General features: G+C 44.7%; 1 protein-coding gene across 6 annotated transcripts in view; it reads right to left on the bottom strand.

The window, feature by feature from the left end:
- The window catches only part of MACROD2 (mono-ADP ribosylhydrolase 2), a 1,047,040-nt gene extending 1,030,765 nt beyond the window's left edge, over nt 1–16,275 (bottom strand). For 4 of the 6 annotated variants that reach the window (XM_054180112.1, XM_009906898.2, XM_054180114.1 and 1 more), the window contains exons 1-2: nt 16,058–16,273; nt 10,828–10,944 (exon numbers count right to left, since the gene is read on the bottom strand). In XM_054180112.1, coding sequence (XP_054036087.1) covers nt 10,828–10,944; nt 16,058–16,103 — 163 coding nt within the window. In that variant the 5' untranslated portion in view covers nt 16,104–16,273. Of the gene's footprint in view, nt 1–10,827; nt 10,945–16,057 lie in introns of all 6 variants that reach the window. The other 2 variants (XM_054180117.1, XM_054180116.1) reach the window with 2 other exon arrangements.
- Nucleotides 16,276–17,423: the final 1,148 nt, after the last annotated feature.

The raw sequence follows: 17,423 nt of genomic DNA, 5'->3' as shown, positions 1-17,423 counted from the left end.
CATACCCCCAAAGAATGGTAGGGGTTTGAAGGGACCTTCAGAGATCATGGAGTCAAACTCCCCTGCCAAAGCACAATCACCTAGGGCAGCTCACACAGGAGCAAGTCCGAGCAGGTCTTGAAAGAATCCAGAGAAGACTCCACAACCTCTCTGGACAGCCTGTTCCAGTTCTCCGTCACCCTTGTGTAAAGAAGCATCTCCTCATGTTGAAGTGGAACTTCCTGTGTTCCAGTTCAGATCCATTGCCCCTTGTTCTACCACAGGACATCACTGAAGAGACTGGCTCCTTATTGACATCCAGCCAACAAATGTTTATAAATATTAATATCATCTCAGTCTACTCTTTTTCTAGTCCCAGGTCTCTCAGCCTTTCCTCATCGTCCTTGTAGCCCTCATTTGAACACTCCCTAGTATATCCTGTGCCTCTTGAACTGAGGAGCCCAGAACTGGACACAGTATTCCAGATGTGGTTTCACCAAGGCAGAGTAGAGGGGAGGAGAACCTCCCTAGACCTGCTGGCCACTTAATGCACCCCAGAACGCCATTGGCCTTTTTGGCCACAAGGGCACATTGTTTTCCCATGAATAACTTATTGGCACAGAATTAACCAGGTTGGAAAAGACCTTTGAGATCATCAAGTCCAACCTATCACCCAACACCACCTAATCAACTAAACCATGGCACTAAGTGTCTCATCCAGTCTTACTTTAAATACCTCCAGGGATGGTGACTCCACCACCTCCCTGGGCAGCCCATTCCAATGGCAAATCATTCTTCTGTGAGGAATTTCTTTCTAACACCCAGCCTAAACCTCCCCATCCACCAGGACTTCAAGGTCCTTCTCCATGGAGCTGCTTCCCAGAAGGTCAACACCTAAAGTGACAATTACATCAAGTCTGTGGTTTGCTTTGTTGATATAGATTCATTGAGTATTCCCACCAAAAGACACCACTGCAACACACAACTTTGTATGAGAGCAATGTCTGTAAGTTTGTTTGTTTTAGAGTGCCTCAGTACAGAAAAGGGGACACTAAGCATAGAGGAATAAAGCAAACGCACGTGAACTTCAAGTCATATTTGGGTAACAAATGAGTAGCAACTTACAATGCCTTTACAGACTAATCATTAGTACCAGAGGCAAGTGAAAAAGGCCCATATTTGCATAAACAAGCATCCACCAAAAAACACAGTAAGGCAGGTAAACGCTTTAAAGCATGACAGACAAATGTCTTCTACGCTCTGTTCATATCTGCATTACAGATAGACCGAGTCTCTTGGGAAACAGTAGAGCAGTCTTTTTTAAACACAGTGTTTGATCATGAACTCCTAAAGATGCTACTAGTATGAAGGTGCACTGGGAGAACTACTCCCAGTTTCAGAAATAAATGTATTGGTTATGCCACCACAAGAGTGAGGTTTCATTTTGCAAGATATGTATTCTCAGCAGTTTTGGTAAAAGCCCTTTTGACATGCACAGCCAACGTGTAACAGCTGCCGGTCTCAGCACCTTTCCTGTGCACAAACATTATGCCGCTCCCCATTTAAGTAAGAATTACTTCCTGGTGAAACATAATCAATACACAAACTTGTCATTTTTTCAAGCTGTACAAAATAGAAGTTGATCTTTTAACTGTGTTGTTAGACCTTCTCTCCAACACAGAAGAGCATTTTCTGGGCATTGTAACAAACACACTGTACTCCCTACAAAGTTGAGGAATTGTGTGTCAACTGGATTTTCTAACAGCACATCAGCTGGAAGCCCAGTCAGAGGGGGACACAGATCACTTAATCAAACATTAGTTTGTTTGTTAGAGACAGTTCTATCTGGTGAGCAGTTCACCTCTAATGAGCCAAAAAAGGGAGATGGAGCTTATCCAGTTTCAGATGATTGGGTTTTTAAACACCTGTATAATCAAGAGTTTAATGGTGCATGAAACAAGTGGAGCTATGCATGAAAGCCGGTGAATATGATCCAAAGAGAGTTCAGACTGCATCAGTGGTCTCTCTACTACCATTCCAAGGAAATCAAACTAGTAACATTACACAGTTGCCAACTTTCAGACTCGATGCAAGCTTCCCACATCCAGAGAGCATTAGCTGACAGGCCTAGTCTGTGTGATAAATAATTATTGTTAGCCCCAGGCAGCAAACACTAGTGGAAGCAATAGTTCAGTACCTCCATAAACGTCTGTCACTGCTAAGCTACAATGAATTCAGACAAGTTATACCCATCTCTTAACTGTCTTATCAAAAGAGGCTCCCAGCCATCTGCACAAAGACATCAGCTTTTGTCCACCCACACTTGCAAATACCCAAAAATCACATAGCCAGTTGACAGAGTATCATGTCTATACTAGTAAGCCATGACAAGGGTAGAGTTTAACAGCTTGATCTTGGCCTCAACCTAATCAAAGACACGTGGTTTTTAGTAATGCTGACACATGGGCTGACATCTGTCTGCAAAAGACTGTGCGGACGTATGCCACAATCCATCATAAACTGCAGATGAGGGCTTTAGCCAAGCTACCAGACTCAGCAAAACTAGATGACTTCATAGACATAGTCTTTGTAAAATGATAAATGAATCTGGGGTTTTGATCTTTGAATCCCCTGTGCTCGAAAGGGGCTCATACTTAATACACAAAAAAGGGGAGGGAGAAAACAAAAGAGAAAGTATAGGGAGATACATAAGCACAATTATTAGAAACAAAGATTGTATAGCCTATTATTCTTTACCCAGATATATTAAATTATATTACTCAAAAAGTTATTCTTTCCTTTAGTAGTCCTGACTATGAGACAAGTCAGCCAGCAGAAGACTCCAGGCTGGAACTTCAGAAACCCTGGACTTGCTCAGCAGTTTCTGAGGAGCAGCACATTCTGACTTATATACAGCTTTACTGCTACTAAAGCTGTACTTCCTCACACTGAACAAGCCCACCAGCTAACAATACACTGCATCATCTGGCCTTTCGAACTCAGGTTTGTACTGTCTCAGGGACCTCTGTACAAAACTTCACCACAGTGACGTTCAGAAGCTGACAAAAGAGACAGACTATTTTTCCACATTGCGTGGGGCCGCAGCTTGGAAGCCATTAATCCAGCAGTCAAGAATCATGTCACCAGCACTTAAACATTACAAATATTTTTTCTAGCAAAGACATGCCAAACGTCCCTTTGCACCTCCACCTGCTACTAATCTCTAAAATGCACGGAGAGTTTGCAGAGCTTCAGTAGGGATGTCAATTTGTTGTTGAGAGCAGCATCCTTTTGTATGGTTAACTCTTGCCCCTTGAGGAACTAGCTGCCCCTGGAGGCAAGAGAGCTCTCTTAACTGCATGCAAAAAGGCCACAAAATGAAAACTCTGTCAAGTACTCACATAAGCTTACTTTATTTAAAAAAAAAAAAAAACCACAACAACAAAAGAAATAACCAATACAAAAAACACACCAACACAAATGTGGAACAGCAGCTTAAAAGGAAGTCATCATCTTAATTACATCAAAGAAATTATTTACTTTCTTAGAGAGAGGATTAGCCACAGTGGATGATGTGCTCTTCATCTATATAAACAGCTGATTATTTTTTTTTTTTTGGTTTTTAAAAAGTACCTCTCACTTGCTGAAAATAAGGTTATTTGTTTGTCCCCAAAACACTTTGAAGTGTAACACAACCATCACTGACAACTAATCTGTCCTATAAAGGTTATACACATGCAGCTCACCATGGAATTATAAGGTCAGTTGAATACCAAGGTTTTTGTTTGTTTGTTTTTAAATGTAGTTTTTCTCCTCCTACTACTAAACACACTGCACTGTCCACTTATAAGCAGAGACAGCACTAACTAGACAGGAATACTTGCTTCTAAAAAACCAAACCAATCCTCAGCCCCCAAGGTTATTTCACAGTTTACACAGAAGTAAACTTGCACCTGAGGAGTTTGTTCTGTGTCTGAACTGTGCAAGGCCATCTCTGGAGAAGAACAGCTGGGGTATATGTTTAGGAAGAGAGAAAGGTGTGTGGGGTCAGTAGATCACATGCTCACATTTGTACCACTCTGCAGCTTTGCATCTGTTTGGGACAGATCACCAAAGGACAGCCAAGAGTCTGAAAGAAGCAGAGCATGCACAGGGCTCAGGTTACTCTCCATTTCTCTGGTAGCCATTGATACGTGTTCCAGTCAAACACATATCACTCCCAGCCTTAAAGTCACTCCACAGTTGCCATGGGCATGCAGCCTCCTGGACAGTTTCAGCACAAACTGGTAAGCTGCAAACTTGGTTTGCTATTGTTAGGATTCCAATTCCCTTGTTGCTTTCTTAATATATGCACATCATGGTCAGACAACAGGAATGAGCAAACAGATTTATAGCCACCACTTCCACAAAAAGCACATCACTTCCTAAGAATTCAAAATACTTCATTACCATGATCTTCACACCATTCATTGAAGCCATCACTGTTAAATTTTTCAGTGGAGCTCCTCCAGCTATTACACACAGCAATTCATAAACAGTGATCTCCACATGCATGTAAATGGCAGCTTTCCAACTTAAAACATGCTATCCCAAGAGACCTCGTGCTACAATATTTAGCATGAGTACTAGAGAAGCATGCCATATGTGAAAAGGACAAAACTAAATACAGACAAGTTCAAGTCAAGTTCCAACTCACACTGAGGGCTACAGCCAACCACAGGGGATCCTGAACTGTGGCATCCAATTTATTGCACTTTTCAACGTGAATTCAGCAGAAAAACTGCTGTACTGTGAACTTAACAGTTTCAGTAGCAAAAGCACCATTTTGTTTGTCTGACAGATAGCAAGCATCACACTGAGCTAAGATGTCTCAATTTACTTTCATCCTTGTCACTCAGCTAGAAATCTGTTCTAAAGACAGTTGTTAAAGTCACTATAAGAGAAAAAAGAAAAGGCAAGCTGATGGTCTTTTTTTTAGTGGGAGTATGGTCTTGAAGAGTAGTTTTCATGTAGGTATGAGACAAAACTCACTGATTGTTGGGAAGTTTTTGACAATATTCTAGTAAAGCATAATTTGTCTTTATAACTGATGGAAAAATCTGAGTGGTTTAGAGATGTTATTTTTTCACTTCTAGGCCATTTCACTGCATCTTAGTAGTGGCATTACTTTCCAAAGGCTATGTGATGAACATTAGCTCGATTCTTAGTCCCTTCACACCAAACAGAGCCACAGATGCTCTGAAGAGCACAGCATTATTTGTGGCTAGCTAACCATCTCAAGAAATGCTGCTCTGCAGAATTCACTGCTACCAGAACTGTGTTTTCATTTTCAGCATGAAGCATTCAGAGGCTCATCTAGATGCTTTGTCTCCATAATCTTGTGTCAGCTCACTCTCAACATGTAGAAAGCTCGGGACTCCTAGTACAAAGATGCTTTTACTAAACGCCAACCTTACCATTATATAGAAAATCCTCAGTGTTGAAGTAGATTAATTTGAATACAGTTTATATCATATCATTTTTCTAAAAATACAGCAGATTAAGAAAATCCAGAGGATGCCAAAACATCTAAACATAACTCTTAAAAGGATCACAGACATTTTATGTCATTTCATCTTAAACAAAAATAAACACCACAGTTTGTGTGTCCTTCCTTCTTAAGCTCATCCAATCAAAAGGTAGCTCTTACCATGAGCAAATACCTTTAAGTAACTTATTTCATATTCTGAATTATCCCATTAATGTAACAAAACATTTTTCTACCCGTGACGATAAATTCCCTGAAGCCCTCATTTCTCAGTAAGCTTTCTGGAAAATGTTCTGCACATTGGCCACAGCAACCCCATGCAGAGCTACAAGCTGGGGTCAGAGTGGCTGGAGAGCAGCCAGGCAGAGAGGGACCTGGGGGTGCTGGTTGACGGTAGACTGAACATGAGCCTGCAGTGTGCCCAGGCAGCCAAGACGGCCAATGGCATCCTGGCCTGCATCAGGAACAGTGTGGCCAGCAGGAGCAGGGAGGTCATTCTGCCCCTGTACACTGCACTGGTTAGGCCACACCTTGAGTCCTGTGTCCAGTTCTGGGCCCCTCAGTTTAGGAAGGAGGTTGACTTGCTGGAACGAGTCCAGAGAAGGGCAAAAAAGTTGGTGAGGGGTTTGGAACACAAGCCCTACGAGGAGAGGCTGAGGGAGCTGGGGTTGCTTAGCCTGGAGGAGAGGAGACTCAGGGGTGACCTTATTACTCTCTACAACTACCTGAAGGGAGGTTGTAGACAGACGGATGTTGGTCTCTTCTCCCAGGCGGCCAGTACCAGGACAAGAGGACACAGTCTCAGGCTGCGCCAGGGGAGGTTCAGGCTGGATGTTAGGAAAAAGTTCTATACAGAAAGAGTGATTGCCCATTGGAATGGGCTGCCTGGGGAGGTGGTGGAGTCGCCATCACTGGAGGTTTTCAGGAGAAGACTTGATGGGGTGCTTGGTGCCATGGGTTAGTTGTTTGGGTGGTGTTGGATTGGTTGATGGGTTGGACGTGATGATCTTGAAGGTCTCTTCCAACCTGGTTTATTCTATGTATTCTATTCTATGTTCTAAAGTTGTTTCTCATGTTCCCCACTTTAGAGTAAAGACATCTTCAGCAATAACTGTGTACCCAAGAAAAAGCTACTATTTGCCTACGTGGAAGCACTTTATTCACCAAGTATCAAAAAAATAATCTACCTGCTGTTGCTGCACAAGATGCATACCCAGCATCAAGTGGTACATAATAAATAGCATTGAAATATAGGTATACTAACTCCAGAGCTTCAGAAAACAAGTCCATTACTTGTATGCTGTCAGGAAGGAACTCTACTTTTCCAAGTACAGTAAAGAACAGATGAGATGTGTCTGTCTTAATTGTATCTCAAGTAGGAGGAATTGACTGATGACAGCATGTACATACTACCTGTCCCTGTAAGGCAGGCTCATTCTTTGTTTCCAAAGTGGACAAGTCCTCATTTCCTTAAACACAGTTAAAACAAAGAAAGCTTATGTTTACAGTATTCAGGAATGAGATTTTTTTTTTCCCCTTCCTACCATCTCCTCTGACATTAAAGAGGACCATTTGTCAGTAACAGCAGAAGGAAAATGCACAGCGTAATAATACTTGATCTCTGAGGTCCACTTGTGCAGCCCAGCAAGTTGGACACCAAACCCTGGGAGCATTGGCAACATAGTCTGTCTGGAAACACATGTACACAAGGCAGCTTGCTTCCCTCAGTTCACAGCAGTAGACCCCCAGGCTTAGCCCCTGTATTTGACATGGCCACCACTGTCCCTCTCCTCCCCCCCACTCAATACCAGAATATATCAGAAATACTGGTCAAATCCCATGCTAAATTTAATTAGAACCTATTTTTTTTACGGCTAGTCATCAGTTTTAGTCACAGAAAAGCAAAGCACAAACACTCTACAGCTGCTTTCAAATTCCAAATGTTTTAAAACACCTTTACTGCATAAAAGTCAAAGCCCTTCTCAGCTGCTGTTCAGAATTCCCTAACTTAAATCCTCAGAAAACTTTGTTATTACATATCCTGTTGTTATAAAGCCTTCCAGTCTTGACAAAATTTACTTTATTATCAACATATTCCAAGCTTCACTTGTTTTCATCAGAAAATAGTTCTGAACACACCTTTATACCAAACTGTGAGGAAGAAACACTTCATAAACTAAGGTATGTTCTCCAAATTCATCAATAAAAGACATGCAGAGATATCATGACAGTCAGGTTGGTTTCTTCCCAAAAAATGAACCTTTTAAGTCATTTCAGTTCCATAAGCTCATACACAGACTTTTCAATAGTCTTCTGTTAAACTCTCATGTAACAAAAATGTGAGCTTAATTGGAACCTCCCAACACCCACCAGTGAGGCACTCACATTTGAAACAGTTTCTGTTGTTCACACAATTTCTTCTAACAGTCAGTACAAAAATTTGTGCAGTACCAAAAGCCCTTAATCTCCAGCTGATTACCTACAGAGACTATTGCCAGCCCAGATGCTCTCCCCTTCTACTACAGCTTCTTACTCCAGTGGCTGATTGATTGCACCTGCTTCACTTTATTTGTTCTTGGTTCCTTTCTTGATTTCTCCTCATCACTCTTCGTGAACAGCCTCTCCACACTTCACTAATCAAGCTGTCATTTTTTTCTGCTGTATACAGTGTTGGAAGTAAATGGTAAAGAACTTTTTCCACATTACCCATCAGTTGCTCGTTTGGCTTGTCAAGCATACAGAGGATCTACCCCCCCACACCTGCTCTCATAGACCTCTTTAGCTTGTCACTGGAGGAAGCAGCCTTTCACTCAAAGATAATATTGTAACTTGGGCATGCCACTGTCAAGTCATCAATGATTTCACCACACCTGAGGCTTCACTTGCTCTCTCCAGGGTCTCATTTAGATTGTACCCATTTCCCTCTGTAGTACCAGTATAGAGTGCAGAAGGGCTCATCAGTATGACAACTTAGATGCTGATTTTTCACTAAGCTCAAAAAAAGCAGTTCTCTCTCACTCCTGATACCTCCAAAGTGGGGTCAACATATAACAGAAATAAAGTTTGAAAGAGACAACAATAACAGTCACATTAATGAATACATTTCCTTTAATGGTACTGATCAGCTGAAATGTGGAAGCATTTCAGCAGTCCAACCTTCTAGGAGTTCACTATTCCACACGGCTTATTTACAACAAACACAAAAGAAAACCAGTGACTACAGATATTTTCTCCTGAATGTACAAAAGCTTCAAGTAGCAGAGAAGTGTTTCAGCACTTCTGCCCTCCAGCATTTTTTGCTGTGTACTAGGTACTAGCAGAAAGAACACCAGAGCAGCTAGAAGAAAATAAATTCACTACTGCCGTGATTCAATACCCACGTATTAGACTCTGACATGTTACTTATGTGAAGTGTAACAGCAATCACAACATAAATCTGCACCCTGTCACCTTCAGCAGCCCAAGTAATACAAGATCTGTGAATTTCAGCACCTTATACAGAATCAGAGTAGTTAGAATAAAAACAGAATGTATGCTAGAACAGATGAAGAGCCTCCCAGTTAAACCTCACAATATACTGTACTCCCCATGCACCACAAGCCTCTGAACTGAGCAGTCAGGTAATACCTTTTGATTTTATGCAGCCTTTGCTTCCTAAATGGACAAGCTTCTCAATGTTCCAAGATATAAAAGACCTACTCTAATGGGTGAAAGAGGTCATGGCTACTGTTGTAATAAAACTACTCACCAGAATTGGCAAGTTCAGCAACTTCTGACATTTTTACTTCAGTAGTCATTCTAAGTGTTTTTAGGAGTAGATGATAACATCATTTGTTTATGACAATGGCATCTGCAAATCTGTCAGCTCCTCCAGATTGTGCTAAAATGGGATATGTGTAGCACTTATTTTATTAAAACCAACTGATACCCTCCAGGCCTTATTTCACCTAATGTGTTATCAATGAAGACCATATTCACCTGCAGCAGATTACACCACACACCTGCTCACACAAGCCAGTATTTGCCCTCAACAACAAAAGGGTGAGAAAACTTGGCCTCTACCTGCAGCATCAAGAAACACTTCAAGTCCTATAGTTAGATACTCGTCAAAAACATCCCAAGCTTCAGCCAGGTAGGAAAACAAGACATAAAAATAAAAAAGGAGGAGGAAACCATCTCACAAATCTTCCCTCTTCTTCCATGGATGGAAGAACTAGATGAAGATTGAGACACTGTTATATAATCAGTTTAGGAAGGACATCGAGACACTTGAACGTGTCCAGAGAAGGGCAACAAGGCTGGGGAGAGGCCTTGAGCACAAACCCTGTGAGGAGAGGCTGAGGGAGCTGGGATTGTTTAGCCTGGAGAAGAGGAGGGCTCAGGGGTGACCTCATTGCTCTCTACAACTACCTGAAAGGTGGTTGTAGCCAGGAAGGGCTTGGTCTCTTCTCCCAGGCAACCAGCACCAGAACAAGGGGACACAGTCTCAAGCTGCGCCAGGGGAGGTTTAGACTCGAGGCGAGGAGAAAGTTCTTCACCAAGCGAGTCGTTCGTCATTGGAATGGGCTGCCCAGGGAGGTGGTGGAGTCACCGTCCCTGGAGGTGTTCAAGGGGAGACTGGACGTGGCACTTGGTGCCATGGTGTAGTCATGAGGTCTGTGGTGACAGGTTGGACTCCATGATCCTCAAGGTCTCTTTCAACATTAGTTATACTGTGATAATGAAGTACAGATTCTCACTTTTGGTCAGCCTCACTGCAAGCATTTAGACATCTCTGCTGGTGATCATAACCATGACAATCCTGCATATGCCAAAGGTATGAGTTCTCACAAGCCAGGCTGATGTCCTCAGTCAAAAAAAGCAGGTAGCACCACAAGAAAGAGAGGCTTCAAATTCACTGTTCTCCTATTTATGGCTTCTCAGAAAACCACACAACCTGAACCTTCCCCCTCTCCTTTTCAGCTACCTACAAGAACAGCACTATTTTGCTCAGATGCCTCATATTATTAGGCTCTCTAAGGTTCAAAGACAAAGCTCATTAGCCACGGCCAACTGCTGGCTATCTGGAATAACTATTTTATACACTTGGAGGTATCAGCAATATTATGACTCTGGGGATACTTACAGAATTAGCAGACACCAAGGAAGCTTTAAGGAATTGTGCTGGGATTTCTCCCCTCCATCCCAAAAGTGCTTGTGCCCACATTAGGCTACCATCATTAGTAACAACACAAGTTCCAAGTCTTGGCCCTCCTTAAAGTATCTTTGGATTGAGAAAGCAGAATGGTCTATATTTCAAAAGATACCTTTCTTTTACTTACCATCACTTTCACTCTTACTTTTTAAGTCTTCCATCCACGTTGGAATACTTTTCAACGCAACATATTCCCTTGAGTACTCTTTACGTCTTTCTTCCAAGGTCATCTTCAGCAAACGCTCTGTTGAGGGGGAACAAAAGAAATAAGTTTTGCAAGCTTTCATACACTCTTGCACATTAGCCAAGTAGTAACCAAATCAGTGTCCTTGATACAATTAAATGCCATTCAAGAGAAAAAAAAACACAAGCAATTAAACAAGTTGCAAGTAACAGGAGCTAAACAGGGTGCATATAAAACAACTGCATGTGCCTATTTCTAGACATCCCGGTTCAGAAACAGCAACAAAACAGGAAAACCCAAAAAACTACCCAAACAAAAACACACACACACACAACCCCAACACAGCTGCCACCACCACCACCAAAAATCCCAAATGCTTCTTGACCACACTCTCAGCTGTCCAGACTTCCTCCCTTCAGTACTACCATGCATCTTCTTCATGCCAGTTTAATTCAAGGACCAAATAGCAAAGTCACTGAGTAAGGAACTGTTGGTTTACAGCTTTCGGGTATTAAAGTTTGCTCTTCAGGTTCTGTGTTTGTAAACCAGAACTTCAAAGGAGTAAAAAAAGGCATTAGGAAGAGCCGTTTTTACTGAAATGAGTTTACTAAGGCCAGTGAGGCAAGGAATATGGTATGAAATTAACCAAGTGCTAGAACATTACCAAAAAAGTTAGAGCTAAAGCAAATGTCATATTACTTCCTATCTAGTGATCACACTATGGTGAGCGTGATAAGAAAGGCATTTTTGTTTGGTTGGGTTTTCTGTTCTACCAACAGTGTAATTTTCAGCATGAGAAAACCACTCTCATTTGCTCTAAACGCATCCAGTGGCATTCAATCCCATTTTGGGCCAAAAAAATCAGTAGCTGTAAAGATACTAGGCTGCCTCTTAGGCATCAAAGAGTAAGTAATATAAACCTGTAAGTATGCCAAACTTCAGTTGAAGATAATCCCAAGTGCTAGGAAAGCCCACACCCACAGGGGTGATGATGGACAAGAAGCTGGACACAAGCACGTGCAGCCAAGAAGGCCAGAGGCATCCTGGGCTGCATCAAAAGATACATTGCCAACAGATTCAGAGAGGCGATTCTGCCACTTTGCTCTGCTAAGACCTCAACTGGAGGATTGCACCCAAGTCTGGAGCCCTCAATATAGGAAGGACATGGACCCAGTAGAGAGGGCAATGAAAATGATCAGGGGGTTAGAGCACATCCGCTACAAGGACAGGCTGAGGGAGCTGGGGTTCTTCAGCCTGGAAAAGAGAAGGCTCCAGAGAGGCCTGAGAGTAGCCTTCCAGTACCTGAAGGGGGCCTACAAGAATGCTGGAGAGAGATGGTTTACAAAGGCCTGCAGTGATAGGACTAGTGGCAGTGGCTTTAAACTAGAACAGCACAGATTCTTTACTATGAGGGTGGCAGAACACTAGAACAGGTTGCCCAAGGAGGTGGTTGGGGCCCTATCCCTGGAGATACTCAAAATGAGGCTCGATAGGGCTCTGGGCAACCTGATCTTACTGCAGAAGGGTTGGACAAGAGAACCTTCAGAGGTCCCCTCTAACCCAGACCATTCTATGATTCCATCCACCATTGAAACATGTTCCTAAAAGGCAGGGAAAGACCAGCATGAACTGCATCTCTTGGATTTCAAGTAATGCAACGCAGAAATTGGGTTTAAAATAAGTGGCATGGGTTAAGCTTTAAAGATGTTTTTTATGTGAGCACTAATACGACATGCTTGGCTACCACACTGAAAGACATATGGATGGCTGTTTTCTCCTGAGAAATTCAACTCATCTTTTTTCAGACATTTAGTGAAAAGTAAAGCTTTAAAAGACCGTACAATTATGACAGCTATTGCCAACTTCATTCCTCTGCAGACCTTCCTATAAATGGACAAAGTTCTAAGACAAGAAAAAAAGAATCCCAGTGACCCAACACTTGCCAACAACCCCACTTCAGCAAGATCCTGTACCTGATATTTGCAGCCACATCCTCTTCTCCCTCCCCACCTCATCAATGCTTATTATTAGCTCAGCACTAGATGCAGAGCTCTTCCCTTTCCAAAACAAAGGGGCTGTGTGTGTGTGTAAGCCTTTAGAGCATACAATGCCTATAGGCCAATTAAGTTCCTGGATCTGATTTCACCAGTGGCACTGTACTACTATTCTTATATTAGATTTTATTGACATAGTAATAAATGTTCTTTGACAGTTCAGGAGATGGCAGGAGCGCAGGGGAACACCAGACCCTCATTATTTGCCTATGGCATAAAGGTCTACATAGATACAAAAGAATATTTTCATCTCAAGCTGAAGCAGCAATGAGCCTCCCAGATCAAACCAAAAAGGAAAAAAAAAAGAAAGTAAAATAACTTTCACTGGAGTTTGGTGAGGGAGTTTAGCAAAATAAAGTTCCACAATTAGTCAGGCTGCAATCAGTTCAGCCTAAGAACCAAAAGCTGGTTTTGAGCATTGACTCACTCAAATAAAGCTATGGTATTTTTGACAGTATTACCATTTTTTTCAGTTGACAAAAAAGTTTTTCCCATCATACAGGCTCAGTATCTTAACTGGATACTTAGGAGTGAAAGTAAAACTTACGTGCTCAGGACCACCATTATCACAACAGATAGGCACTTAACTCCATTACTTGACCATCAAGAAAACAAAATACAAAGTATCTTAACACACACACATTAGAAGTACTACAGAAAGGCAAACCTGAGAGTGCACATCCGTGTGACAGACCTGAGGGACTGACGGAGGAAGTTTGAGTGAGTTCCTTTTGCTGAAGGGGTTAGCCAGCCAGTTTTGTGCCTTGAAAACACAAGCTCCTCTCTATATGAAGGTTTTGGGAAATTTTGCTCTCAAGTCAGCAAGAAGAACTTAAATTGAGTCTTAATTATACTCAAACCTCCTGGAAGACTCTACCAATAGCTTCAGCTGCAAGTACAGTTTTCTGCCTGTAGCTTCACGAAGCACCTTTGAAAGTCTGCAGGCAGAGCAGTCCTGTGTCTAGGAAACTGACTACAGCTCCAGTACTGCTCTTATTCTGCTTCAGACGTCCTCAAGCAACACCCACCCTGGGAGAGCATGGATCAACCCTTAATTATCAAGAAAGTAATTAAGAAAAGCAAGTGTATTGTCAGTGGGTTTGGACTCAATATTTAGCAATCAGGGCTTTTTAAAAAGTTCTTCAGAACATAAAGGTAGAGAACACTTGCACTCAGAGCTTCATGGGAAGAGCAGCACTGTCAGCTTTACAGGGGTACCTCGGAAAGGCAAAAGCAGACCTCACAAAAGATGTGGTTTCAAAAGTACAGTCTGGGTAGGAAGGAAAGCAGATGGGCTTCTATAGTTTTCCTCTCTAGTAAAGAAGGTATTTGGCAAGAAGACTCACAGAGGGCTACAAAGTGAGAAGCAGTGACAGCAAAGAATGTGCAATGGTTCTCTGCTCTCCTCACTCAAAACATCCAGGGCTGGGCATCATCAGCATGGTGCCAGAAAGCAGTTACTGGAGCAGAAGACTGGCAAATGCTATTCATTCTCAGTAGGCACAGACATCAAGCTCTGGACAGCTAGCACTCACAAGCATGCTTCCCTGGACAGAAAAGTCTCACAGTCAGTCAAGAGTTCTGGTTTGCATTCAGCCACATCAGAGTACTAACGGAGAGCACCATCCTCACAGCTGACAGCAACAAAAGCATGCCTGCAGCTCAAGATTCCAGATTATCTTCCTTCCCCTCCACTCTACCCTCCTGAGGATTCAAGTTCATATGCCAGACAATGAATTTGCACAGATAATAGTAGAGCTGGGAGACAAGCAGAAGGAAATGCAAACACTCACCAGAGCCTACCAGAAACCCTTCCCCATCAGCTTTAAGCACAAAACCTGCATTTTCTGAAGGTAAGAACACGCAGCATTAAGGACTTACATAGGGAAAGGCAGTTGTAGTTGATCACACATAAGCAGTGACTGAGAAAAATTAACTGTACCTTCTCTGTTGAAAACAGAAACTTGAAACATCTGGCAAAAATTTGTTGGCTCACCTTAACTACAGAACATGCTTTGTAAAACAGTTTTGAAAGAAGAAATGGATGCAACAAAACTTAGTTGAAAAGAATCTGACAAGAGCAGCTAACCTACAGAGAGATCATTTTATTTGCATTTCAACAATTTTTCCTTAGAAAAGTGCACTTGTTTCCTGCCACAGGCAAAAAGGATGAAGCCTGTCCTTTACACGGGTCTTCTGCCTTCTTGGCTTGCAACATGTAGTCGTAGAGATGAGGGAAGAAAATAAACAAAACTTGAAATGTGACCTTCTGAAGTAGTTTTGTTTTTATTCCCCTCCTCTTTTCAAGATTATTTGTAAACACAGCCAGCACTAAGCCTTTCCTCCCAGCTGATGTAAATATAACACTTCCACTGCTTGAAAGTCTTCTAATCGTTCTCCATGTGATCAATATCAAATCTCAAAACAGCAAGGTCTGCATAAAACGCTTATGCCACGGCTTCATTCTCTGGAATCTGACACTGGGTTTTGATAAACTGTGATTACACAAGGCGGGCGGGGGGGGGTGTTTAGAAAAAAAACAACCCAATACACCTTGGGAAGGAGGGCTTTGCGAGGCCCCGTACCCCAGGTGATCGATACTATCAACTAAACTCCGCTTCATTACACCAGTGATACCAACAAACAGTATTTTCCCTGGAAAACACAGGCGTTAAAACAAGCAGGCACGTTTCCGTGGCATGTGCCTAACTTTTCGGCCTGAAATACTTCCACAAGGTGACTTGGGGGCGGGAAGCCTTCTGAAGAGGAGCTGTTTCTGAGGTAGGAACCTCCCCAAAAATCCTGAACAGCCAGGACGACCCCCGCCCTGCTTCGCGGCAGCCGGGAGAGGTAGGTCCCAAGCGTGCAGGACCGGGAGTGCTTCAGGTGGGTGACCGCAGACCCAAGGGCAGAGCACGGAGCACCCTCCCGCCCCATCCGCTCCGCCCCGGGCAGCATACAGCGCCCCTGAGCACCCCACGGAGAGGCAGCAGCGGCTCTAAGGGACCCTAACACCCACCACCACCACCACCCCGCACCTCCCTCTTTGGTCAATGTGTGGCAAAAGCGGGAGAAGCGGGCCCGGGCCCGGTACCGGGCGGTGGGAAGGGCGGCAATACCTTTCTCCTCCCGCCAGAGCTTTTTCCGCTTGTTGCCGGGGTACATGGTGCTGTGGCTGGCGGCGGCTTTAAGCTGCAGGTTCCCCAGGCTCACGAGGGGGTGGATGAGGCGCCGCGCCAGAGCCGACCTTTACCGACGCCGTGCGCCGCTGTTTGCTGCCGCTGTTTGGTGCTGCTCCCTGCCGGCTCCGACTCCGCGCCCGCCGCCCGGCTCCGCACAGCGCCCGTCAGCTGGGTCACGCCTCGCTCTAACCCGACACCCCCGCAGCGCCCGCCCCCCTCTCCGCCGCCCGTTGGCTCCGACACACGCCGCTCAGCAGCCCCCTCCTCCGCCCGTCGCCGCTGCCGCCCGTCGCTACCGCCGGACCGGGCCCGGCGAACGCACCGGCCAGGAGGGGCCTGAACACGACGGCGGCGGGACGAACGGCGATGCTGACTTGTGTGTTGTGGGGCCGGGGGTTGAAAGGAAAGTGGGGCCGCCGGAGCGAGCAGGTGTGGTGGGTGCTTGGGTGCAACAGTAGCCCCTCTCGGCGGCGGTGGCGACAGCAGCGCCGCACTCGGTGCCCCCGCGGGGCGGGAGCGGGCGGGCAGACCCCCCCCACCTCCGCCCCGTCCCGCCCGCCGCCACCGCCCCTCGCACCGCCTCCTTCGTGCGGGGCGGTGCAGAACGCGCTCTGCTTCCGGGTTGCCGGCCACTACGGAGCGCGCCGCCGATTGGCCGGGAGGGCAGGGACCGTTGCTAAGCGACGGCGTCGGGGGCCCCGGGGGAGCTCCGGACTGCTACCCAAAGTCGAGTGCAGCGAGGCCCGGGAACAGTCCGCTCCGGCTGGCCGAGCCAAGCGCTCCCATCCGCTGGCGTCTCCTGCTGTTCCCCGGTCCCGCAGCGGGACGGGAAGCGCAGCCGTCCTGACGCCTCGCGGCGAGAGAAAACAGCTGCCATGGCCTGTGCAGAGACGTTATTTGGACGGGGGGCGCTCTGCTCGTCCGAACGCGCTTTGAGCCCCTCGCACCGCTGTAGAACCGCACGTGGAGCGAGGGCATGTCCGCTTGGGGACCGAAAGTCGGAAGGCGTGCCCCGGCCCTTCCCCCACGCTCCAGTTGCCGTACTGAGACAAGACAAATTTTGCCTTGTCCAAATGTGATGAGTGGAGTAAACACACAGGCTTTCCTAAACTAACTAACTAACTAAAATTTCCTTGCTGCCCTACGTATCCTCTTCTCTCCACCCCTATCCATGTAGGGGTAAAGGCCCGCCCTGGAGCAGGTGAATTGATCATAGAATCTCTTCAGTTGGAAAAGCCCTTTAAGATCATTGAGTCTAACCATCGCCTAAATCTACCAAGTCGAGAGTTAACCCATGTCCCTC

Source organism: Dryobates pubescens, chromosome 3 (genome assembly GCF_014839835.1).
Source record: "Dryobates pubescens isolate bDryPub1 chromosome 3, bDryPub1.pri, whole genome shotgun sequence".
Lineage (NCBI taxonomy): Eukaryota > Metazoa > Chordata > Aves > Piciformes > Picidae > Dryobates > Dryobates pubescens.
The sequence above is the reverse complement of the archived record's forward strand: the minus strand, read 5'-3'. Positions and strand labels throughout refer to the sequence as shown.